Source organism: Paramisgurnus dabryanus, chromosome 8 (genome assembly GCF_030506205.2).
Source record: "Paramisgurnus dabryanus chromosome 8, PD_genome_1.1, whole genome shotgun sequence".
NCBI classification, from domain to species: domain Eukaryota; kingdom Metazoa; phylum Chordata; class Actinopteri; order Cypriniformes; family Cobitidae; genus Paramisgurnus; species Paramisgurnus dabryanus.
This window is the reverse complement of record NC_133344.1, coordinates 19667130-19692828: the sequence shown is the minus strand read 5'-3', so window position 1 is coordinate 19692828 and position 25699 is coordinate 19667130. Positions and strand designations below refer to the sequence as shown.

The following is a 25699-nucleotide window of genomic DNA, read 5'->3' as shown; positions in this document are numbered from 1 at the left end:
TCGTGCATTTGATTTCAACTGTAACATTTTCAGCATTAAATGCTAATGATACTCATCACCTGATAAATGGCTATTAAGAGTACTGCAATACTACAGTAAAAGTTTGATTTTGAGTGTGTTTGCGCCCAAAATTTTTTTGCACCAGCCGCCACTGGACTACAACAAATACACAGATTAGAGGGAGCAGTTTACTTCCTGGGATTGGTGATGTAGACAAGACCGACATTATCATAGTTCCTCCCGCCTGGACTAACTGCCTATAAGGTTACTCCTTTTAGCAACTGAATCTTTCAAACATGGTAAGGAGCATCACATTTTAAGAGTTAGAGATATTCAGGCCAATCACAACATACAGATTAGCTGGCCTATCAAGCGTTTTAGGAAAAAAGTGAAGTCTGGAGCTACAAAAATGTACCGTATGTGGAAAAGAATGTGTTCTTTGACCATAAACCATGCAAACACATTGCATTATACGTTATATTTTGTTTTGCAATGAAATAGGTGCTCTTTAACATTCTCAGTTTTAGTGTGTTGTTTTAAGTTCAATGTGATGAATGTAAATAAAATAAAATAAAATTATATTTTAAATATATACCTTAATATAACTTAAATAATAATTTTAAATAAATATTATTATTTTAAATATTGAGTAGATTGTGTTCCCTTACTGTCTAGCGATGTGTGTTTATATTAAAACAAAAACAAACGTTTGTCTTTATAAAAGTTCTGTCACATTTCATAAAGTTTATTGAGTTGGATCACGTGATTTTGCGATTGAGACAGCTCTTAAATTGGCCGACTCCCTGATCAGTGCCCTTACTACTGAACAAGGGAGCTGATTGAGACACACCCAAAGTGATTGTCAAGTGTTTCACTACTACATATTTAAGCTATCCCAGTCAATAGTGAAGACATGCACTGCAAGTCGTAACTGCCCTCTTAGAACTAATGTGTTAAAAACGTCTCGGTTACGAATGTAACCCTCGTTCCCTGAAGGAGGGAACGGAGACGTCATGTCGTGACCGACGAATTGGGAATTGGGAACTCGCTTAGAGAGACCAATCTGGTTCGAATACTACTAAAACGCCAATGAACTTGGCATTGAGATATTTGCATAATGCTGGCGCCGCCCCGCCAGGTGCCTATATAAGCAGCAGGTGCAAATATGGAAATTAGCTTCTTTTTCGCTGAGAAAGCCGGAAAGTGTGACTGGCCGTAACAGCAGGTGGCAGCACCTGTGGCGACGGGACGTGACGTCTCCGTTCCCTCCTTCAGGCAACGAGGGTACATCCGTAACCGAGACGTTCCCTTTCAGTCGGTCACTACGACGTCACGTCGTGACCGACGAATTGGGAATCCCTACCAAAACGCCACTAGGGGCTGACCTCTTCCAGTGTCTGCAGAAAAAACCCTCCAAATCCCCTCAAGGAATGGAGAAAGGATAAGGCAGAAAGGCCGGGCACTAGATGTTCCTTTAACCCCACAGAAGTGCCAGCGACTGGGAAGCGCCCTACCTGAGCGGGATAGGAACGCTGCGGAAGCCACCGCCCCTCTTAAGGGCTAATGGTGGACAATGAAAAAATAAAGACAGCCGTGGCTGTGTAAGCAAAGCAGTGCTCTGCTAAGGGAAACGTGGGCTGGTAGGATTAACCCCACGGAAAAATACTCACAAAGGAACCCGGTGGGACACAATGTGGAGCCCGAGCCAGACACGTAGGTTCGCGAGGATACAGCTAGTGAAAGGCTGACAGCCAATGCTCCGCAACAAAGGCTGCCAAGGCAGCGGAGGAAGAACAATTCAAACCATTACGCATTTTTGTTCTGACACAAAGTCCATGCTAGTGCTGGCAGCTCAGAGCTAGTTTCTAAAGTCAATGAAACCGAAGCCCGGGGTTACATGCATGTTCCCCCGCCTTCCATACTGACACAGTTATGAAGCATCAGTTGGAGGCTGCAAGCCGACCTGCGAGACTGCTCTCCGTGCTCCCCCTGATGAGGAAAGAACACGAGAGGATACAGGCTCGATACGAACACTGTAGAATCTAATTAACGTATTAGGTGTCGCCCAACCAGCAGCTCTGCAGATGTCTGTTAGCGACAGAGATGTATAGTAACGAAGTAGAACTACTTCACTACTGTACTTAAGTACTAAAAGACAGTATCTGTACTCTACTGAAGTATATATTTTTTCTCCTACTTCCACTTTTACTTCAGTACATATTTTTGATGAGTTTAATACTTTTACTCCGATACATTTTTTATGTGCTGCATAGTTACTCGTTACACTCAAATGTTACGAATCATTCCAAACCCACATTATCACTGCCAGAGCTGTGATACACATTAGAAACACACACAGATCGTGTTCTAAACCAATCGGAGATAGTGAAGGGCGGACCCCTCCCTCCCTCTCACTCCCAAATATGAGCCGGGGTTGTGGACAAAGTGAAGCAAATAGAGAACCAAAGTGCGCGAGAAAGACAGAGAGAGAGAGAATGCGTGAGAAAGGGCGAGTGTGCGTGAAAGAAGGAAACTTAAGTTCATTGAAACACCTTGTACCTTTACTGTACCTATTACCATTATATCGACTAATATTTAATTATTTGGTTAAATTAATCTAAATTATCTGAACAGTCCTGTCTTTGTACTCCTGCTACAGCCAAAGGAATTGTGAGTGTCCTTTAGCTAAAACATTTGAAATAATATAAACAATATTATATTCAAACTTTTGACTGTTTTCTTTAATAACTACATTACACAATACTTGTACTTTTACTTTCAGTACTTGAGTAGTATATTTTAAAATAAACTACTTGCAATACTTAAGTACAAAACATGTTTAATACTTTAGTACTTCCACTTAAGTGCTGTGCTTAAAGAGCACTTCAACTTCTACTCAAGTCACTTTTTTGATAGAGCACTTGTACTTTTACTCAAGTCTGGGTCCCTAGCACTTTATACATCTCTGGTTAGCGAGGAACCACGAGCGAGGGCCCAAGATGAGGCAACACTCCGTGTGGAGTGCGCTCTCAAATTAAAGGGGCAAGGAATACCCTGAAGATTGTAAGCCAGGGCGATAGTATCAACTATCCAATGAGACATCCTCTGCTTGGTGACAGCCTTCCCTTTCTGCTGGCCACCGTAACAAACGAAGGGCTGGTTTAAGTTCCTGAGGCTTTGCGTGCGATCCACGTAGAGTCGCAGTGCGCGTACAGGGCACAACAAAGCCATGGTTGGGTCTGCCTCCTCCGGGGGCAGCGCTTGCAAGCTCACCACCTGATCTCTGAAGGGAGTGGTGGGAACTTTGGGCACGTAGCCTGGTCTGGGTCTCAATGTCACGCTCGAGACAGCAGGACCAAACTGAAGGCACGAATCGTCAACAGAGAATGCATGTAAATCCCCTACTCTCTTCACGGAGGCCAATGCTAGCAGGGTCAGAGCTTTCATTGATAAAAGCTTCAGACTCGCAGACTGCAAAGGCTCGAACGGAGGTCCCTGAAGGGCTTTCAGCACCATGGACAGGTCCCAGGGAGGAATAGAAGGAGGGCGCGAGGGGTTTAGCCTGCGAGCGCCTCTTAGAAATCTAATAACCAAATCATGCTGGCCAACTGATCTGCCGTTGATAAGTGAGTGACAAGCAGAAATAGCGGCGATATCAACTTTAATGGTGGAGGGTGACAGCCTACCGTCTAACCTATGTTGAAGATATAAAAGCACAATGTTAATAGGGCATTCTCTGAAGTCCTCGCGTTGCGAAGAGCACAAGGTGACGAAAAGGTTCCATTTAAACGCGTAAGCACGTCTTGTGGACGGAGCTCGTGCCGCGTCGATTGTGTTAGATACCGCTTGTGGTAAATCACCTAAACCTTGCGCGCGCTCAACGACCACACATGGAGATCCCACAGGTCGGGGCGCGGGTGCCATAATGTGCCCCCTCCTTGAGAAAGAAGGTCCTTCCTCAGGGGAATCCGCCAGGGAGGGGCTGTCGCGAGGAGCATTAGTTCTGGAAACCAATTCCTGGTCGTCCAATAAGGGGCGATCAGTAAAAGGCTCTCCTCGTCCTGCCTGACTTTGCACAGAGTCTGTGCGATTAAGCTCACTGGGGGGAATGCGTATTTGCGAAGCGTACGAGTCCCAGATATACTGCCCACAACTCGCGGCAATTTATATGCCAATGCAACTGGGGTGCTGTCCACACCCCTGAAGCTGTATGCTCGTCGTACGTGGCTCCCCAGCCCATGTCGGACGCATCTGTATGGACAACAGCATGCCGAGAGACCTGTCTCATGGACACACCGGCCCAGAGAAACGCGGGGTCTGACCACGGGGGGAATGTTAGGCGACACGCAGGTGTAACAGCTACACGATGGATGCCGGCGCGCCACGCTCTCCTCGGGACTCGATCGTGAAGCCAACGTTGAAGCAGTCTCATATGGAGCAGCCCGAGCGGTGTCACGGCCGCTGCTGTTGCCATATGCCCCAGGAGCTTCTGAAATTGTTTCAGCGGGACCGCATTCTTCCCTCGAAATGAACCGAGGCAAGTCAGAATTGACTGGACGCGCTCTTCTGTCAAACGCGCCGATAAATCGATCGAGTCCAGTTCCATAACGAGAAAAGAGATCCTGTGCATGGGGCAGAGTTTGCTCTTTTCCCAGTTGACCCGAAGACCCAAATGGGCGAGATGCCGAAGTGTTAAATCTCTGAGTTCGCAAAGCGTCCGCAGAGAATGCGTTATTATAAGCCAATGGTCGAGGTAAGCCAAAATGCGAACACCGCTCTCTCTGAGGGGTTTTAACGCCGCCTCCACTACTTTCGTGAACACACGGGGAGAGAGAGACAGCCCGAATGGTAAAACTTTGTACTGGGATGCCTGCCCCTCGAATGCAAACCGGAGAAACGGTCTGTGACGAGGGAGAATGGACACATGAAAGTACGCGTCTTTCAGGTCTATTGCCGCAAACCAATCTTGGGGGCGAATTGAATTGAATATTTGCTTCAGTGTTATCATCCTGAAAGACCTCCTCTGCAGAGATTTGTTCAGAACGCGCAAATCCAAGATCGGTTGTAACCCATCGCCTTTTTTGGGTACTATGAAATACGGGCTGTAGAAACAGGACTTCGCCAGCAGGACTTCGACCTCTGCATGCAGTACATGTGCATCGGACGCTTTCACCGTGGTGAAACGAATGCCCGAGAATTTGGGTGTGTGCCGGTTGAATTGTATTTCGTAACCGAGGCGGACAGTGCGTAAAACCCAATGAGACGGGCTGGGAAGCTCAAGCCAAGCCCCCAGGGACCGTACGAGGGGAATTAACGGCACTACCGGTGTACCCGCGGTGGGGCGGCGAAGCGAGACAGGTGGTACTGCCGGTACGTCTGCTGTGACAGCATAAGTATCTACAGTATGTGTGTGTGTAACACTGACCTGAGCCCGCTGAGGGTGACGGTCGTCTGGTCTCCTCAGCGGAGAGCGCAGACTCCGATGAGGGTGCTGGTGGTCCCGTCTCCTCAGCGGAGAGCTCGGACTCCTCAGGACACCCGCTGGCGATAGAGGAGAGGGAGGAAGAGCATGTGAATGCCCGCTCACATCTCTCTCGATCCTCTGGAGACCTGGAGAAGGAATAGGAATGCACTCTTTTCGTGGTTTTGTGGGTGCTGGCTGAGAAGCCGGCGGAACAGAAACAAAACGAAACCAAAGATTCTCCACCCGGCCCTCTACCAGTGGAGGGAACGATGCCATCACCGTCTCCCGAAGAGTGATCCCATCCGAATCCAGGTCGCCCGTCTCAGGGCCGTTTCAATTTCCGTTTGCCACGGGAAGCGGGTGGGGCGGGCGGGGCCGGTTGCCGACGGCTGGTCCCCCTCCGTGGCCTGGAAGATGTTCTAGCGGGGGGGTGGAGGCAGCCGCCGCAAGGCGCCCTCAGCGAGGAGCAGACGGGGCAGCCGGCGCTGGAGGGCGAGATGCAGGTCGCTTGCGCCGGGGCATGATCTGATCGATCGCCTCCGTCTGCTTCTGGGCGGCGGAGAACTGCTGGGCGAAAGACTCCACCGACTCACAGAAAAGGCCAGCCTGGGACACTGGAGCGTCCAAGAACTTGTTCTTCTCCGCATCCGACATGTCCGCCAGACATAGCCATAAGTGGCGTTCCTGGACCACCATCGTGGACATGGCACGACCAATCGCCTGCGCTGTCACCTTCGTTGCGCGAAGAGCCAGATCAGTGGCAGCCCGGAGCTCCAAAAGGACAGGCGAGTCGTGTCCTCCCTCGTGCAGATCCCTCAAGGACTTCGCTTGGTGAACCTCCAGCAACGCCATTGCGTGCAGGGCTGAAGCCGCCTCTCCACATGCCTGGTGGGCAGCGCCCGTTAAACCAGACGACTGTCTGCAAGCACGAGAGGGGAGGGTTGGGCGGTCCTTCCAGGAGGGAGCGGTGGCCGGACACAGTTGCATCGCGACCGCACGCTCCACAGGGGGGATCCCCGTATAACCCTTAGCGGCTCCGCTGGTGAGGGAGGTGAGAGGGGAGGGCTGAAACGGCCGTAATCTGGTCGAAAACGGCAACTTCCAGGTTCTAGTCAGCTCCTCGTGCACCTCGGGGAAGAATGGCACTGGCGGAGAGGGTTGTGAAACCCCGGCAGCTCCAAAGAACCAATCATCCAGGCGGGACGGCTCGGGCTGAGGGGGGTTAACCCACTCTAACCCTACTGTCTCCGCCGCTCGAGCGACCACGGCCACCATCTCTGGATCGAACTCCGGCGTCCCAACCCGACCAGAGGGAGGAAGGGCGTCGGGGTCCACGTCAGGGGGAGGAGGCCCACCCTCGGATGCTGCAGCTTCGGTGGATTCGGAGGGAGGCACAATAGATTCTAGCGACATTGTAGAACACGACGCTGAAGTCTCCATTGGCACATCAACTGGCTGTGGATGAGGAGGCTGAGAGCAGGAGGACGAATCCCCCGACCGGCTCAACACAGTGATGCGGAGGTCGTCCTTTGAGAGCTTAACAGCCGCTCCGTGGTGGCACTCAACACTCGCATGACGAGGGTTGCGCTTTTCCCGGAGGAAAGAAAACCGCCTACGCAAATCCACAAGGGACATGTTCTTGCAGTGAGAACACTTACCCCCAGCAAACGCTGCCTCTGCGTGCTCGATGCCCAAACACGAAAGACAACGCTCGTGACCGTCCTTCGGACCCATGTATTTGCCGCACCCAAGATCGCACGGACGAAAAGCCATCCTGAAAAGGACGCTGATCTCTGGATATACGAGAGAGTGGCTGCCTTTAACAAGGCACAAAGCTCTCTCGTATCACTCTTTTAGGGAAATTCACTTAGATGCTCAGTTGATGATGCGCACAGGGAAAGGCAACGCACACACTAAACTCAAAACAAACAAACAGATGCAGAGCCGTGGAATACTGCGATGCGTCCGCTGTGGTACTGCCAGTCCAACCAACTTCAGCAATCGATCCCAACAGAGTAAAGTAGCTTCTCAGTAGCAGATACTGCCGGCTTTCGAAGCGATAAAAAGCTAATTTACATATTTGCACCTGCTGCTTATATAGGCACCTGGCGGGGCGGCGCCAGCATTATGCAAATATCTCAATGCCAAGTCCATTGGCGTTTTAGTAGTATTCGAAGCAGATTGGTCTCTCTAAGCGAGTTCCCAATTCCCAATTCGTCGGTCACGACGTGACGTCGTAGTGACCGACTGAAAGGGAACAACACATGTTGATTCTGGGACAACACACTAAATGCGTTGTCCCAGAATCCACCCATCTCTGTGTTATTTTTTAAACAACACATTTTGTGTTACTTTTAACACAAAATGACACATAATATGTTAAAATTACACATAATAGGGGTTTTCACACTGCGCTTAACCCTGGGTTATCTTCATTCTAAACCCCACTTTTAACCCTGGGTTAAGGAGCGTTTCACACCTGTAATTTGAAAGCGGTGTTAGCACCGCTTTTTACCCAGGGTTATGAAACCCTGCTCCGGAGCAGGGTTAGCACCACATTTGTGGTGTTAACCCCGCATTGCTGTGCCAAATGCATGCAGTGTGAAACGAAGCAGGGTTAGAATGTTATGACCCTAATTAAACACAGCTGAAGCAGCTAATCAAGGTGTTCAGGGTTGCTTGATAATTAAAGACAGGTGTGTTGGAGCTGGGTTGGAGACTCCTGACCCAGGGTTTAGGAATGCACAGTGTGAAACGTCAAATTATGAATACCCAGGGTTATCTCTTAACCCCTGGTTAAGTTTGAACAGTGTGAAACATGCAAAAAATAACCCAGGATTCCGTTAACCCTGGTTTTAGATTAACCCAGGGTTAACAATTTCAGGTGTGAAAAGCCCTAATGTGTTAAAAGCTTAATGCACAAAGATGTGTAAAAAATTAACACATCCTTTCTAAGAGTGTGGCCATAAGACTCAAACAGCGACCTTCAGGTTACAAGCTTGACTCTTGACTCTCTGGTAAAATTTAGTCTCAGATGAAGCGCAAAGAAATCCTTTACTGTTTCGAAACAAGATTAAAAGCTTTGAGCGTCGAAAACAGTGCCATCTGTAAAACATATAACTTATAATAATAGAATATTTTGTCAAACAAGGAACCAACTGATGAAATTCAGATGAATTGTAATTTTATGTGTACAAATAACACTTAGAGTATAACATGTGAATGATCAATATAATAAATTAATTTAAAATAATTAGTTAAAATAATAAAAAAGTTATCGGGTTTGAGCGTTCTGATACGCAATGCGAAGTGCGCACGTGACGAGCAGAAAGTGAAGCTTAGTTTGTCATTGGTCACGTGAATTCTATGCTAACAACACAAGCTTTGAATCGAGACTTCATCTGACACGCCCATTTTTGCTCGACACAAGCTTTGAGGTTTTAATGTCCAAATGTCACATCACTACCAGTAAGCAGTGAACACACGCACTGCAAGTCGTGAACACACAGATATGGAGCATTGGGCAGTTATCACTGACGTGCCCAACACAGTTGTAGTCAATGTATGCTTTATTACCTGTAAACTTTATGTATTTTTTCTGTATTTAAGTAAAACCCAGTTCCCTTTCAGTCGGTCACTACGATGTCACGTCGTGACCGACGAATTGGGAACTCGCTTAGAGAGACCAATCTGCTTCGTATACTACTAAAACGCCAATGAACTTGAGCATTGAGATATTTGCATAATGCTGACGCCGCCCCGCCAGGTGCATATATAAGCAGCAGGTGCAAATATGGAAATGAGCTTTTTCGCTTCGAAAGCCGGCAATATCTGCTACTGAGAAGCTACTCTCTGCTCTTCTGGGAACGGTTGCTGAAGTTGGTTTGACAAGCAGTACTGACACAGCAGACGCCGCAGTTCCACTGCTCTTCTTTATTATTTTGAGTTTCAGTGTGTGCGTTGCCTCTCCCTGTGCGCATCACCAGCTGAGCACCTATAGAGTGATTTCCCTGAAAGAGTGATACATGAAATCTCTGTGTCTTTTTAAAGACAGCCACTCTCTCGTATATTCGGAGATCAGCGTCCTTTTCAGGATAGCTTTTCCTCCGTGCGATCTTGGATGCAGAAGTACAGAAGTTCCAGGGACGGTCATGAGCGCTATCTTCGTGCTTGGGCATCGGGCACTTCGAGGATGCGTTCGTGGAGAATTTTTGTTTTCTCTGTGAGAGCATAAACCTCTTGGATTGCGGAGACGACTGTCGTTTCTACGGGAACGACATCCACGCCTTTGCAGTGCTGAACGCCGCCGCCGGCTGAGGCTCCGATGGAGACCGCAGAGTCGTGTTCTACGATTTCTGCCGAATCCATTGACCTCCTTCTGGTCCCTTCACTTCAGCAGCATCAGAGGGGAGCTACCTTTTTCCTCCGAGGCGGAATACTCCCGGAAATAGCGTCCGTGCCCGCTTGAGCGGCGGAAGCGGTAGAGTTGGAGGGGTTAATCCCCCCTCCACCCGAACCGGCATGCATGATTGGTACTTCGGAGCTGCTCGGGCCTCTCGGTCCTCACCTCCTGTGCCTTTCCCGTGGGCACGAAGAGCTGACTCGAACATGGAAATTCCAGCCTTCACCCCTCATCTCCCTCGCTGGTGGAGCCGCTAAGGGTTATGTCAGCTTCCTTTCGGTGAGCGGGGGGTCACGATGCAACTATGAGCAGCCACGTACGACTGGCTTGCAGTCAGGGGTGTGGATAGCACCCCAACTGCCGCGAGAGTTGGGCTGTATATCTGGGACTCGTATGCTCCGCTACGGAGCCGCGAGGGAAGGATGTATTACAGTTCGCACCGACAACATTGCGACTGTTGCGTATATCAACCGTGAAGGCGGTTTTGTATGCTTGTCACCTGTCGCATCTCGCCCGTCATCTCCTCCTTTAGAGTCAGAAGCATCTGAGGTCCCTTTGTGCCATTCACATTCCGGGTTCACTCAATACAGCGGCAGACGCACTTTCCCGAGCTGCGCGCCCCGGCGAATGGCGACTCCACCCCCGGACGGTTCAGCTAATTCGGAAGAAGTTCGGTCGTGCGCAGATAGATATGTTTGCGTCACCGGACGATATCCATTGTCGCCTATTTTATTCACTAACCGAGGGCAGCCTCAGCGTGGATGCGTTGGCACACAGCTGACCGCGGGGAATGCTCAAATACGCATTCCCTCCAGTGAGCTTAATCGCACAGACACTGTGCAAGGTCAGGCAGGACGAGGAGAGCCTTCTACTGGTCGCGCCTTACTGGACGACCAGGAATTGGTTTCCAGAACTGGTGCTCCTCGCGACAGCCCCTCCCTGGCAGATTCCAATGGAGACGTCACATCCCGTCGCCACAGGGCTGCTCCCTGCTGTTTATCGGCCGGTCACACTTTCCGGCTTTCTCAGCGAAAAACGAAGCTAATTTCCATATTTGCACCTGCTGCTTATATACGCCCCTGGCGGGGCGGCGCCGTCATTATGCAAATATCTCAATGCCAAGTTCATTGGCATTTTAGTAGTATACGAAGCAGATTGGTCTCTCTAAGCGAGTTCCCAATTCGTCGGTCACAACGTGACATCTCCGTTCCATTCCTACAGGGAATGAGGGTTACATACGTAACCGAGACGATTTTCTACACTGTGGTTTGCCTTTTTGATATACCATTGTGTCCAACCCCCCCCCCCCAAGTTTAGTGTTTTGTCAATTTTTCACTCCTCATTTGATAGTTAAGTATACCATGGGGAGGCATAACAAGCATGTCTTGTGTGTGTGCATTCATATAATTTATTATGTGTTATTGATCTGGGCCTTTACATCTTTCTACCACTGCTAGGCGCCAAAAGTTTGTTTATAACAGGGGGGCAGGGTTTCATATTTTATTGAAGCTTCCCCGGCGCCGCCATTGCTTAGCGAACCCCCACCTACTGTTAGCATTCCATTGACTCCCATTCATTTTGGCGTCACTTTGACAGTGAATAACTTTAAATCTGAGGAATTTAAAGACTCCATTTGTCCATTAATTCTTTCTAAAGAAACACGGAAATCTATAAATGCTCCATTACCATGTATCTTACGTTATGGTCCAGTAGAAGCAGTTTTTGTAAAAATAGGATAATGATTGCGTCATAACCTGCGACTCTCTGTCGCACAGTAGAGAAATTACTGTATGGACAGGAGGAGAAGCTCGTAGGCAATCTTTTACTATATATGACGCAATCGGGTGGACGTGGAGGCATAAAGTCAAGGGAGATTATTAATCAAAATACTTACCAAAATTTTCTCCTGTTCACGCTCGCCATCTCTGCAAGATTCGGTGTGTGATTCAGATTTCTCGTGGCACGGTAACATCACGTGGCTCATGTGACATTCTACTTCATTAAGCTCAGTTTGAGTCTGCGCAGTACGCTCGACCCCCAGGAAGTGTGTGCTTCTAATTGACTTCACTTGTCTCCGTTGAATCCAATTGGGGTCGCTGTGTCGCTGTCTATGGTTTATAATGCTTATTCTAGGCTTCAATATTTGTATGTGTGTATGAAGACCTCAGATGCAAGAGCTGTTAAACACTGCCTCTGTCAAAAATATAATAATGATAATGATATTGACCAAATGCTCTCAGCAGGTATTATACATTTATCAAACACTTTAGCTTAAAATCCCCTTAATCCCGCCTCAGGCATTTAGAAATACAGTTTCGTTTGAATCCGTGTAACGCCACATTGATTTACAACAAAGTCGTCTAAGTGCCTGGAAGAAGAATTGGAAGAACGGTGGTGTGCATTCGTCAGATTTATATTGTAGCGCTACAAGAGTTTTTACTGGACTAAAGGAGGTTTACCGATATTTACTACATTTCTAAACCTTTTATTCAGAAAAAAACAGAAAATAATAAAATCAGCTGAGCTGACATCACTTTTAGTTTTTTTTATTGTAGTGATTTTCGTAATGATGTAGTCCAGTGGTTCTCAAACTGGGAGCTGTAATATAGTTTTATGACATTTTATAAAATACATTAATTTATCATAAATTCTGTCTTTGTTTTTGAGTTGTATAATTTAATAGTTTTTGTTTCATTTAAATTTTAAGTTAGAGAATGTATTATTTAATTTTGTGGGGGGCCGGAAGGGATGCACCGCACACAAGGGAGGCTACACACTGAAAAAGTTTAAGATCTGCTGATGTAGTCTATTAGGGTTCCCATAATTTCGATCCTATAGTGTATAGTACAACCAGCGTGTTATTTTTTTGCTTTGTTGTCTAGGGGATTTAATGTGGATGATGTCACTAACATAGCTGTCTTTATAAGAAGTGTTTGAGTTGGCCGTCACAGAACTGCCGCTACCTTGTACAAGGCAACATTGAGTCTCTTTTAATGTATAAGGTGAGTAACATCATTCAAGTGCTTTGTGTCTTTATTGTTAATTCATAGATATGACATCTGTTGCTGTTAAATATTAAAGCACCTCTTTTCTGCCATTTCTCACAGATTCCAGAGTGATAATGGAGAACTTATCCATCATAGTCAGCTTTGAGCTGACACTAGATCCTTTTTGCATCCCTCCAGGAGTCAGATATGCTATATTTTTTGTTGGCATCTCTGTGTACTTTCTTAGCGTTATTTGCAATGTGACTCTATTGTTTCTCATTGTGATGCATAAAGGTCTCCACAAGCCAATGTATTTTATTCTGTTCAGTCTTCCCCTGAATGATCTTGTTGGTATCACATCAATGTTCCCCAAGGTTCTCTCTGACATTTTAACAGAAACCAACTACACATATTATCCTCTCTGTGTGTTTCAGGCTTTCTTACTCCACATGTATGGTGGCAATGTTTTGTTTATCCTGGCTGCCATGGCTTTTGATCGTTACGTTGCAATTTGTATGCCACTACGATACAATGCTATCATGACACCGAAAGTTGTGATGGGAATTATTGCTCTTGTGTGGGGTCTTGATCTTTCATTCATTGTCGTGTTGTTCTCGTTGCAGGGAATGCATTCTAGATGCAGGTCTCACATTGTGAATGTGTTTTGTAATAATCCCTCTCTCCTTAGGCTCACCTGTAGTGACACCACAGTTAATAACATTTTTGGCTTATTTGTAACCACAGCAATGCAAATTATTACTATTTCTATTCAAGGATTTTCTTATGTGAGAATTTTGCTCACATGCTTGGCCACAAGCAGGTCTGAAGCAAAGAGGAAAGCCATCAATACCTGTCTGGCTCAACTGGCTATCTTTATCATATATGAAACAGTTGGAACTTTCACTATTTTGTCATACAGGTTCTCAGTTAATCCAGATCTGCAAAAGATTATGGGGATGCTTGTCTATTTAGTGTCTCCACTTGTTAATCCAATTGTGTATGGATTGAACAGCCATGAAGTACGAACAAATCTCTTAAAAGTCTTTAAAAGAAAAATATCCATGTAATGTACATTTCTGTTACAATTTCTGACAAGATGTAAATATATAAATGTATATAAACTATAGAAACCATGTATTATATATAACCATTATAAACCATACTCTATTACTCTTACACTGCAGTATGTACTGAATTATAAGTGCCGCAGAATTCAACAACAACAACATATCTACTTAAGCCATATTTACTATAATGAAGAAATGATTTATAATGTTTATGGAATGTTTTTGGCCACTTTTTCATATATTAAAAACAAGACTGCAGAGCAGGCAAATGCTAAATCTTGGTTTGATGAATTGAATTTTTACTATGAACAACATTTGACATGGAAAATGTGATGTAAACATTTAAACCAAAATACAGAATAATTTTTGTTTTGTTTACAGAAGCATAATTACTATAAAACTAATAAAGTGTCAGCAGACTTAACAAATGCAGACTTGTGTCAGTTTTAACCATTTAAAAGCAACGAATATCATATCACATGTTCATTGCTACAGCTTATTTCTGCTGTGTTTCAAAAAATGTGATATAAATACAATAGGTGACAATTTCACATTTAGTTGACATTGGGGCAGTTTCCCGGAAAGGGATTAGCTTAAGCCATGACTAGACCTTAGTTTAATTAGGAAATAAAACTAGTTTTAACAAACATGTCTTACTAAAAACATGATGCATTTCAAGGCAAAACAAATGGTATTGATGAACTTTAAGATATGTCAGTGCAAGATGTTTTCAGTTTGGACAGCTCGTACATTTATTTTAGTCTAGGACTTGTCTAACCCCTGTCCGGGAAACTACCTCTTAATGTATTTAGCTCAACTAATAGAGCATGATTAAAAAGGAATGGCAAAATAATGGGTAAAGTTTACGGGGAAGCCCTGTATTGTGCCCTATATCTTGAATGACCTGTAGGTTTTTCTGGATTAAACACTTAAAGCAACACTATGTAGTTTCTAGGGCTGTCCTCGACTAAGGATTTACATATTCGAATCAGAATTGTCAAATCTTTTCATAGTCGACCGATAGTCGAATCGGGTTGGGAGGGGGTCAGACCAGGTACAAATTGATAACTTTTATTTTCTTTCACAAGCAGCACACATAAACAACTTTCTGATAAAGTGACCAAAACTGTCTTTCAAGTGATAAACGAAGACAAAACTGACGATGCATTTATATATTTTTAAGGTAAAATGTATAAGGCAACATTGTTTAATTATTCCTCATAACATTTTAAAGCCACGATCTACAGAACATCACACAAAAAAAAATTGATAACTAAACCTAAAAATATAACAAAGGTGATCCTGCCTTGGAAATCTCGGCTAATTCAGTGTTTTTATTTAATTTGGAGATTAAGCGCGTCAAAGCAGTCATGACCAAAAAAAAACGACAAATGAGAAATGACAAATAATTTGTGATTGTTACTGCAAATTATAAAAACTAAGCTTTATATACAATTCATAAAAACACTTAAATTAATGATTTTATAGACACTACGCGTTATTATTTAGCACAGAAATACCTGCTTGCTTTCACTTTGATCATCTCCATACACTTTAGATTCAGAAACAACTGATGATATTATTTTTTTCAGGAATCTCTTTTCTATCATTTGAAAGTGAACACCGATCATATTATTAAATCACAAGAAAGACAGTCGTGTCAGGCATAAATATAGGTTCGGTGCAGATATTTTCCGTTTCATCACCGAAATTTAAAGAAACGGCTTTCCTGTTTTTTAGTTTAACTTTTGACAAAATAACCAGTCTGTTTTTAATACATTTTAAAAATGTATACCCGTCGAAAACATTCGTTTTTTAATGTTTAGTTTGATGAACTTCTAAATATGAGACGAAGAGCACCTAGCACGTTCGGCTAAATTGCATGCGCAATCATGGCCAGCACGCAATAGTGCAAAATCTATACAACGAAAAGCAATCCAAAATGTACAGACTTAAATTAGATCAGAATTTACGTTTATAATAAATACATTTTTTTTATAAAATAAGGTCAGAAGTAACAAAGTGCAGAACAAATGTGCAAAATGCCTCAAGTGCACAAAAACAAAACACAAGCCAAATAGTTAAATCAGGTAACCCAGAGTGATTTATAAATAAAATAAAATAAAGAAATTATTAAAAGAATGAAAGTATAGCCAGAATTGCCAGCTTTTTCTTTTAAATAGAAACAAAGAGGCAATGGTTTATTAACATAGGAACCTCTTATGGTCGTGTAGCCCCGTCACAGGGGTTGCTGGATTTATTAACGCATTTTAAAAATATTTATTGAAAGCTGATACTTCACATATTATTTGCAGAATTATAATAATATTCAGTATATTAATATATTGGGAGAAAGCTGTTATATGTGAAATCAGATTTGTGCACAGTGCACCCATACGGCCAAAATTAAAGGATCCTCATTTCATAACACATCTGCGACGATTCGACTGTGAGATTGGTAGTCGAATCAGGCTTCTCCTATCGATGCATCGAATCTTCGATTGTTCGGGGTCACCCCTAGTAGTTTCCATTTAAAAATGACTTACAGCTCCCCCATGTGGTTGAAAAGCGCAACAGTGCCTGGTATCAGACACTCTTCTGCAGGCAGGGGCGGGGCTGTGTGCTCTACCCGTCACCTCCACTTTCAGAGTGTGCTTGTAGCAGCTAGAAGGCTGCTCAGGTTGCAGCAACAATACAATTTGTACAGTTAAAAGTTGTTCTATCACTGAAATAATTTTAGAGACAGTATTTAAAGGTAAAAAAAACTACATAGTGTTGCTTTAAATAAAACACTTAAAGGGAAATTTCATCGATAGAAACATTCATCTTTATTTAAAGTGGGTCATATTTGTAGTCGAAATGTAACATAAATTTAGAATTTTGTGCGTATTTGACCGAGAAAAGACAGAACATGACTTTAGGGCACATTTGTACGGAAAACTACAACTCCCACAATGCACCACAATGCACAGCTCTGCAACCCACTCCCATTAATCAGAACAACGCTCAGATATGCTTTTGTGTACATAAATTCCACGTTAGGGCCCATCTCAATACCTCCCCTTCCCTTCCCGTACATCCCTACATAGGGCATCTCATTACTTTAGGGAGCAATACGGAGTGCTTACGCTGGGTTTCCATCAACTGCGGAGCGGCTGCAGATCGGCTCTGCTACGTTACGGCTCCCCACTTCGCCGTCCGCCAATACCCACCAGTTCCGTATTTGTTGCAGAGTGGCTGCGTGCTGAAGTGACGAGGACTAATTAGGTCTCGCAAATTCACAAGATGATCGTGTGATATCAAGTTCTGTCTCCGCCCATTATGACTTTAAATTATAATGTTTTTACAAACCAGCCCAGATCACAACACGAGATCTTGCAAATTCAGGTATGATCACACGATAAAGTCATGGCTCTGTCCTGCGGAGCTGTCCGGCATCCGGCCAAAATAGAAGCTCTGCGTGTGACGGATTCGGAACGCAGTCAGTGGAAATACACACATTGACTTGAATAGAAACCGATTGACTCCGCCTCCGTTTCGCAGCGGATCCGCAGCCTTTCCGCAGTCGGTGGAAATTGGGGGTTAGGATCAACCCTCAAAATGTAGTCAGGACCGATGCAGGCTTAAAACGAAGTGGGAGATAAAATTACCCAGGATACCTTGCTAGCCCAGCGAGCCACTGGAAAAGAACAACTATATTTTCGCAAATTAGCATGTTAAAGTTCTGGAAATTGTGGGAATATGTTAGTTTGAAAACAACTTTTGTGTTTGTGAAGTTTTGAACACTAATGTTAGAAAATATTTCACAAAGCTATTTTGTAAGGTCCCTTTGCAGGGTTTGCCCGCAGGTCCAACGATGGTAGCCAATGATGTGGCAAAAGGATACTTGCGCATTACTGTCTTTCCTTTACGCAACATAACAGAATTGGTTTAAAGACATTTGTTTACAAACAGATATAAATGAATAAACATTACCTCGTTGTTTCATCTGACTCCATTAAAAAAACATTTAAAGGTCACGTTCTTCCTGATCTCATTTTTAAACCCTAATTAGTGTGTAATGTTGCTATAATAGCATAAAAATACCTGTAAAATGATAACGCTCAAAGTTCACTGCCAGACGATATATTTTCTTCAATAGAATTCCTTTTTCAAAGCCTACAGCGAATGTCCGGTTTGGCCCTCTATTTCCTTCTTTAATGACGTTAGTAAAACGTTTTTTTGACTAACCTCCGCCCACAGAAATATGGCAGTCACCAGCTTTGGCTCAAACGACTCTGCTAAGCTAAGCTGCTATCGAACCACAATACACTAAACAAACTACATAATCAGAGCTCATTACGTATTTCTGAAGGAGGGACTTCATAGAGCAAGGAAGACATCAGCCTGTTTTGAGGACAGTGAAAACAGCACTATACAGATAAGTAAATTGTTAAACCTTGTTTATTCTTAGTTTTTTTTTTATTGTGTATATATATGAATAAGACCCTTGTACCAATCGCAACAAAACCTTTGCAAATATAGGAAACATTAACAGGGCTCAAGACTAACTTTTTTCAATGGTTGCACCTAACTTTTTTCTTAGGTGCACCAGATCAAAAGTTAGGTGCACCCAAATTTTTGACCACATCGCATTTAACGCCGCAGTTTTACAAGCACCTAACCCTGTTAACCTGCACGAGGACACTGGCATCCTAAAGATATCTTTATTTACATTAATTCAAAGTTACTGTTGGTTTAAATGTACTTACCTCAAGAAACTATACAACATTAAAAAGCGTTAAGACTTAAGATTCAGTTTTTGACCTTTATCTTATTCAGAAAATCCTATAGTGACAATAATGTCTTCATGTTTGTCAGGAGTTACGAATTTCCATTACATTTTTAAGTAGACCCTTAGTCGCTGTCATTGAGAAAAATCCTTCTGCGTGGTTGTCATGAAAGCACTCAACAACTCTTTTTTTATTCAAAGTGCGGATATTTGGGGAAGTAATTATTCCATTTTAAATATTTACTTTAAATATCTGCAGGAATGGGTAATATTTAATCCATATTTATTCCATACACGGTAATGGCTACAGCCATTCACACCCTGTTTGTCTGTTTTATTCATACGTGAGGCTAGAGGGCGCTTGTGCTTATGACAGACAGTCTCATTATGACAACTTGATGAACATGAAGAAGACGTAGTGTCACGCGGAAATCGCCGTTTTATTCAATAACACGCAAATGTAGATGTTGTGATGTTGTAAAGCATGGAGACAATAATTCAGATTAGAGCATAACGCTTGCGAAATCACCCTCTTCCATTTCACATCGATTACCTTCCGCTATTATTGTAACATGAAGTCTGGCTCGCTCATCAACGTCTGTTAGCTTAGCTTAGCAAAAAGATGGCGGTTGATCATTTTTCGTCTGTGTTCGTATATTTTTGTAAGTAACACCCACTGATCTGTAATACCCCACCTTGGAAAAATGTGTCTGTAGTCTTACCCTCGACAAAGATACAGCGGTTCCTTCTTTCAATTACGCAAAATGATGATTTTTACATCATTGAAAGAAGGAAGTGCAACACTGAAATCTGTATTTTCCCATCAGGGAAACTGAGGGAATGATGCACGACCATTCAAAAACATGACTGGGGTTCTAACGATAGAAAGCTTAATGCAAATCGGTGAAGTGTCCCTTTAATTGCACTTAACTGGCGCAGGCCTTTTTGAGTGTGTGTTTGTGGGCGGGTGATGTACATCTTTAAATTAATATGACTCTGGCATTTTTTGGTCTAGAAGCCTAATCTTGATCTAGTTTTAAAGAAGACACTTTACAGTTCCTTTTCAGTCGTTCAGTACAATGTCACATCTTGATTGATGAATTGGTAACACGTTTCTCAGGACCAATCTACTTTGAAAAGCTACTAAAACGCCAATGAACTTGGCATGCAGGTATTTGCATCAACCGGCACCACCCCGCCCGTGATCTTAAAATGAGTTGCAGGTGCCATACCAAATCAGCTTTTTACCCTTCGAAAGCCAGCAGGTATCTGCTATTGAGAAGCTCTCACCTTTCCTGCTGGGGAGCATGCCCCCTGCTAGAAGTTGGTTGGACAGACAGCATCACAGCGAAAGCTCAGGGATTCCACCTCTTTCTTTTCTATTTTTGTACTTGAGTTTGAGTGTATGTCTATTTCCGAGGCTGGTTTCGGATCCACTCCCACCTTCGGGCCGAGTAACGCAGCCTGAGTTCAACCTGGAAATGGCGGCCATGCTCTCTTGGGCGATGGCAGAAGTAGGGCTGGAGTGGACTCCACTTCCCCCACCTGAACCGTCCCATCTTTACTACTAGTATTTTGGAGTTGCTCAGGTGTCTCAACCCACACCTCTAGTACCTATCCTACCCCAGGTTCATGATGAGCTGCCTTGGTCTGGAAAAACTCGAATTTCCTCTTGTCACTGGCCATTTCAGCCATCGCCCCTCACCTCTCTTGCTGGCAGAACCACTAACCACTAAGGAGGGCGGTTGCAATGTAGTTGTGTCCAACCACCGCTGCCTTCTGGAAGGACATGAATGACGCCAATAAAAACAGGCTCCTGAATGCTGTGATCTCCCATTGCTCAGATCATGTTGCGATGGAAAAAAGCTGCCCCGGGTCCATCTACATTGGTACCTCAGTCTGCTCCTCACCAAGGGCATCTTGCAGCTGCCAATTCCATTCCCCCACCTCAGACTACATCTCAGCAGCACAAGGGAACCATTTGTCAGCAGCCCGCCCCACTCGCTCAGCCCACTTCTTGTGGAGGAAACATAAGAGCATACGGCCCTGAGACGGGCGACATAGAGGTGGTTGTGATCACACCACTCCCTCCCCTGGAGAAGGGGCGTGTGGAGAATCTTTTGTTTCAGTTTGTTTCTGTTCCGCCGGCTTTTCAGCCGGCACCCACAAACTCACACAAAGAGTCAATTTCCTTTCCTTCTCCAGGTCTTCAGAGGAATTTGGATGCTGTGAGCGGCCACAAACCCGCCCATCCTCCTCTTCCTCTATCGTCAGCGGGTGCCGCAGGGAGTACCCTGCTGTGGAGTCCCGACGACCCTGCCACCCATCAGCGGAGCCAGGTGAGTGCTGGACCACACAATGCTTCTATTTGTGTAGCCACAGTGCACACACAAGTGATCAAGTCTCTGGGCACCTGGCAACAGCTTCTCAGCACGTCACATTGACTTTCATGTATGATCCTTCTTGGCTATGCGATTCAATTTGCCTATTGGCCCCCAAATTTTTCTTACCCCAAGATTGTCTTGCAATCATAGACCTGAAGGACGCATACTTTCACGTCTTAATTCTCCCTCGACACAGGCCGTTTCTCTGCTTTGCATTCAAGGGGCGGGCATATCAGTACTGTCTTACCATTCAGACTCCATAGCTCACTCTCGGCAGATGCTTTGCGAACACAGAGATTTTGTGCGCAGGCATTTTGCTTGTTTAGGTCTTCAGGTCAACTGGGAAAAAAGCTAACTTTGCCATGTGCAGAGGATCTTTTTTCATGGTATGGAACTGGACTTGGTCAAACTAATGGAACGTCTATCAGAAGCACGTGTACAGTATATACTGTCTTGCTGGGATATGTTCAAAAGCAAGACGGGGATCCCACTGAAATGATTTCAGATGCTCCTGGGGCATATGGCAGCAGAAGGGGCTGTGACACCGTGATATAAGACCGCTTCAGCATTTGCTTCACGACCAAGTCCGGAGGAGAGCGTGGCACAGTGGTGTGCAACGTCTAACTATTACCCCTGCATGCTGCCTCACCTTCACTTCATGGACAGACCCATCATTTATTCAGGCTGGTGTACCCCTTAAACAAGTCTCCAGGTATGCTGGCGTATACACAGATGCCTCCACGACGGGGTGGGGTGCCATGTACGATGAGCTTGCTGTCTCAGGGGTTTGGACAGCACCCCAGCTGCACTGGGATCAACTTCCACGAGTTGTAGGCTATATATCTTGCACTAGTTCATCTTGTTCACGAGCTTTGAGATAAAGATAAAGTAGTTTGCACCGACAACATTACGACTGTTGCGTCAACCGTCCTGTCAACCATCAAGGAGGGTTACGCTCTTGTCACCTGTCGCATCTTGCCTGTCATCTCCTCTTCTGTAGTCAGAAGAATCTGAGGTCTCATCATGCTATTCACATTCCGGGATCGTCCAATGGGCGCTTTCATGAGCAGCGCGCCCCCGCGAATGGCGACTCCACCCCTAGTTGGTTCAGCTGATTTGGAGTCGTTTCGGCAGGGCTCAGATCGATCTGTTTGCCTGCCCAGAGACGACTCATTGTCACCTGTTTTATATACTAACCGATGGTTCACTGGGCATAAATGCACTGGCACACAGCTGGCCGCGGGGTCTGCCACAGGGTCTGCCAGTTTCCCCCAGTGAGGCTTCTCACACAGTCAGGGAGGACAAGGAGCGCATTTTAATTTTTGCTCCTTACTGAACCACCAGAAATTGGTTCCCGGAACTCATGCTCCTTGCGACAGCCCCCTTCCCCGGAGAATTCCCCTGAGGAAGGACTTTCTTTCTCAAGGAGGGGGCACGTTATGGCACCTGCATCCCAACCTGTGGAACCTCCATGTGTGGTCTCTGGACAGGACACAGAGGTTCAGCAAGCGGTATCTAACACTATATCTGCAGTGCGAGGCCATCTACGAGACATGCTTATACACTAAAATAGAACCTGTTTCTCAAATGGTGTTCTTCTCAATGAGAAAACCCCCAAGAATGCCCAATCTGTTTTTATGCTTTCTTATCTTCAGCATCGGTTGGATGGTAGGCTGTCACCAGAAGTGGGTCGAGTACCCAAAATCTGTCCTCAAGTAAAAGTACAAGTACTTATACAATAATTTACTCAAGTAAAAGTAAAAGTATCAATCTAATTATTTACTACCCACCTCTGGCTGTCACCCTCCACCATTTAAGATATTGCTGGGATGGATAAATCTAAGGGAATAGGGAGCTAGTTTGGATACAGCCAGTATTGTTTTCTTTGGAGAAAAAATGCTCTTTAAATTTACAAAATTTACAAATAACTGATAACTGAGTGTACATTGGTTGTACACTCATTATTGAGGTGCATTATGGGATTAAATTAGTGAACTCGATCATGTCCACTATAATTTCAGACACCACTACAAAATGTCTGTCCCCGCATTATTTAAGGGTGTAGGGATCTATTTTGAACACAGCCAGTATTGTTTTCTTTGGATAAAATGCTCTTTAAATGTAAAAAATGACTGATAACTGTGGGATTTCATGTAAACATATAAGCAATAACTGTGTGTCTCTGAGGGACTGTGCCAGCTTTACCAGCAGTTTTTAGATTGTTAACATTCACCAGCACCAATTCAAGATAAGATGTGGATTAGCATAGAAATTTGCAAATGTTGTATTAAAAAATGTTTCATAAAGGTTTACAAACATTTCACTGCGAGTTGTATCCTGTGAAAAACAGTGTAGGTGACATTAAATTACTAAAAACTTTGGGATATGGCTCAATTTACACATTCAGTTTGCTTCAGATGTGTCTGAAGGCTTAGTGCAACTTGATTTACTGCAAGCACACAAAGTTGTTTTCTTACTGCAATCATCAGTGGCAATAAAAACAATGTAAGAAATAAAATACATTTTTATTGGTGAATGAAATGTATGCATGAAATGATTGTCAATAACAACATGCACATGAGGCACTTGAAAAAGGGTAGAAATATACTGTATATATCATGAATATAATGTATAAAATATAAAACAGTTTTTACACAAGATTTAGTTGTTCATACTGCCAATCCTTTTCTTGAAGCAAGTCACAATTTTCTGTCTGATTTCTTTAGTTTTAAAACCATAAACCAGTGGATTCACAAGGGGAGGAAACACCATAGCACATATAGAGAAAACCCTGCGCAGATAAGCTGGAACATATTCAGATCGATGTGCAATAAGAGGGAAAAAAGTGTTGAACTCCAAAAACAGAAAGACCACCAGATGAGTACCACACGTTTGAAGGGCCTTATTCTTTGCATCAGACTGCTTCTTTGTAATACAAGTGATCAGTATATGAATGTAAGTAAATGCCACAATAGAAAGTGAAACAATATGATAGGAACATAAAATAAACAATCCATAGATGTTGTTTACTCGTGTGTCCTCGCACACGATTTTCATAATAGATGGATTGTAGCAGATAAGCTCATCCATGTATGTCTTACAAATCTTGTAGGGCAAAAGCAGCAAGAAAAGTACAAATATAATGATAAAATTAATGAACCACATTCCAGTTATGATTCTCAACAAGATATTATTGGTCATAATAGCACCATATCTTAACGGATAGCAAATGGCAATATACCTGTCACAGGCCATAGCTGTGAGAATGATATGAGCTGCACCTCCATATATGTGCACGAAAAAGCCTTGAAGGAAACACGCAGAATAGGAAATCAATCTATTCTGACACCAAATGCTATACAATAGCTGTGGAAAAAGACTTGTTGCACCTATTGTGTCATTGATAGGCATATTCAATAACATAATGTACATTGGTTTGTGAAGATTTCTATTAAAGCAAATAGTAAAAGCAATTGTTAAATTGCAGAGTAAGATTATTAAATATGCCAATAGTCCAAATATGAATGCTGAATGAATGCTTGTCTCAGACAGCTCCAATGAGTGTAGAGTCAGCATCAATGACTGAACAGATTTATTTGAAGACATGTTGAATAGATGACCCCTATATGTTTACATCAACACTACACAGGATCTATTTTAAATAAATGACATTTAAATCTCATCCAAACTTTAAAGTTATGTTGCCATACGGTCTTTCATGTTGCCATATCCAGCAACTTACATCCTGTAAAAAAACAAAGCATGTTTTACTAGAACATGTTAATCCTCCACAAAACTAAAAATTAAACCAAACAACAGCATAACAGAATACAAAGCTGATTCTGTACCATGCAAGATGATTAATAAAAACACATTACTCTATAATAGGTTAATTATAATTATTAGTTCACTTCACAAATTGTTTGTAAGCTATGAAGTGGTTGTTGATATTTTCATTAAGGCCTAATATTTTATATTTGTAATGTTTATATCATGTTGTTACATTTCATATGGCAAATGCATAAAATGTTATAAATGCAATGTTTGGCCACCTTAAGTGTTCATCCTTCATCGCTATTACAATGTGCTTTATTGATATCCTCTGCAATCTGATTTATACTCATGGATTCTTTGTTTACTGTGTATTACTGTGTAACTATGGCAAGGGGTGTTGTTATGTGACGTACATATTACAGTAATATTTTCAAAATAACAAATGATATACTGTACAAGGAAATGTTTGCTGAACCCTTTTAAAAACTACACATTTTTACACAAAGAGTGCATTTAGTAACTCAAAGGTACATACTGGTTACATATAAAGAGCTCAGATGCAAAATCCTCTAAGTGTTTCTGACTTATTTTTTTCATTTTTCATCTCTCTCACTGGCTACTGATTGAAGCACATATCAGGTACAAGTTGCTACTACTGACTTACAGAACTTTCACTGGGACTGCACCGGCATACTTTCACACCTTCATACATTCCCAGCCAGCACTGACATGTGGGGCCCAGATGAGGACTTCATGGGTGGCAAATGTGGGCCCCATTATGGGCTTGCACCCGGGATTCACATTGGGGCAAGCTGTGGAAGCCCAGACGTACTATGGGACCTGTAAGGGT

The 25699-nt window shown here is 43.7% G+C and overlaps 2 protein-coding genes across 2 annotated transcripts; one reads left to right on the top strand and one right to left on the bottom strand.

Moving 5' to 3' along the window:
- The first annotated feature begins 12987 nt into the window (after positions 1–12987).
- LOC135770424 (olfactory receptor 52L1-like) lies at positions 12988–13920 on the top strand. The gene has a single exon (XM_065280120.1). It carries the CDS (start codon positions 12988–12990, stop codon positions 13918–13920), a length of 933 nt encoding a protein of 310 aa, XP_065136192.1.
- Positions 13921–21456: 7536 nt separating this feature from the next.
- LOC135770228 (olfactory receptor 52E4-like) lies at positions 21457–24681 on the bottom strand. The gene is made up of 2 exons (XM_065279958.1): positions 23787–24681; positions 21457–21518 (listed from the first exon to the last, which is right to left on the bottom strand). Exons 1-2 carry the CDS (start codon positions 24679–24681, stop codon positions 21457–21459), a joined length of 957 nt encoding a protein of 318 aa, XP_065136030.1.
- Between the last annotated feature and the right edge of the window lie 1018 nt (positions 24682–25699).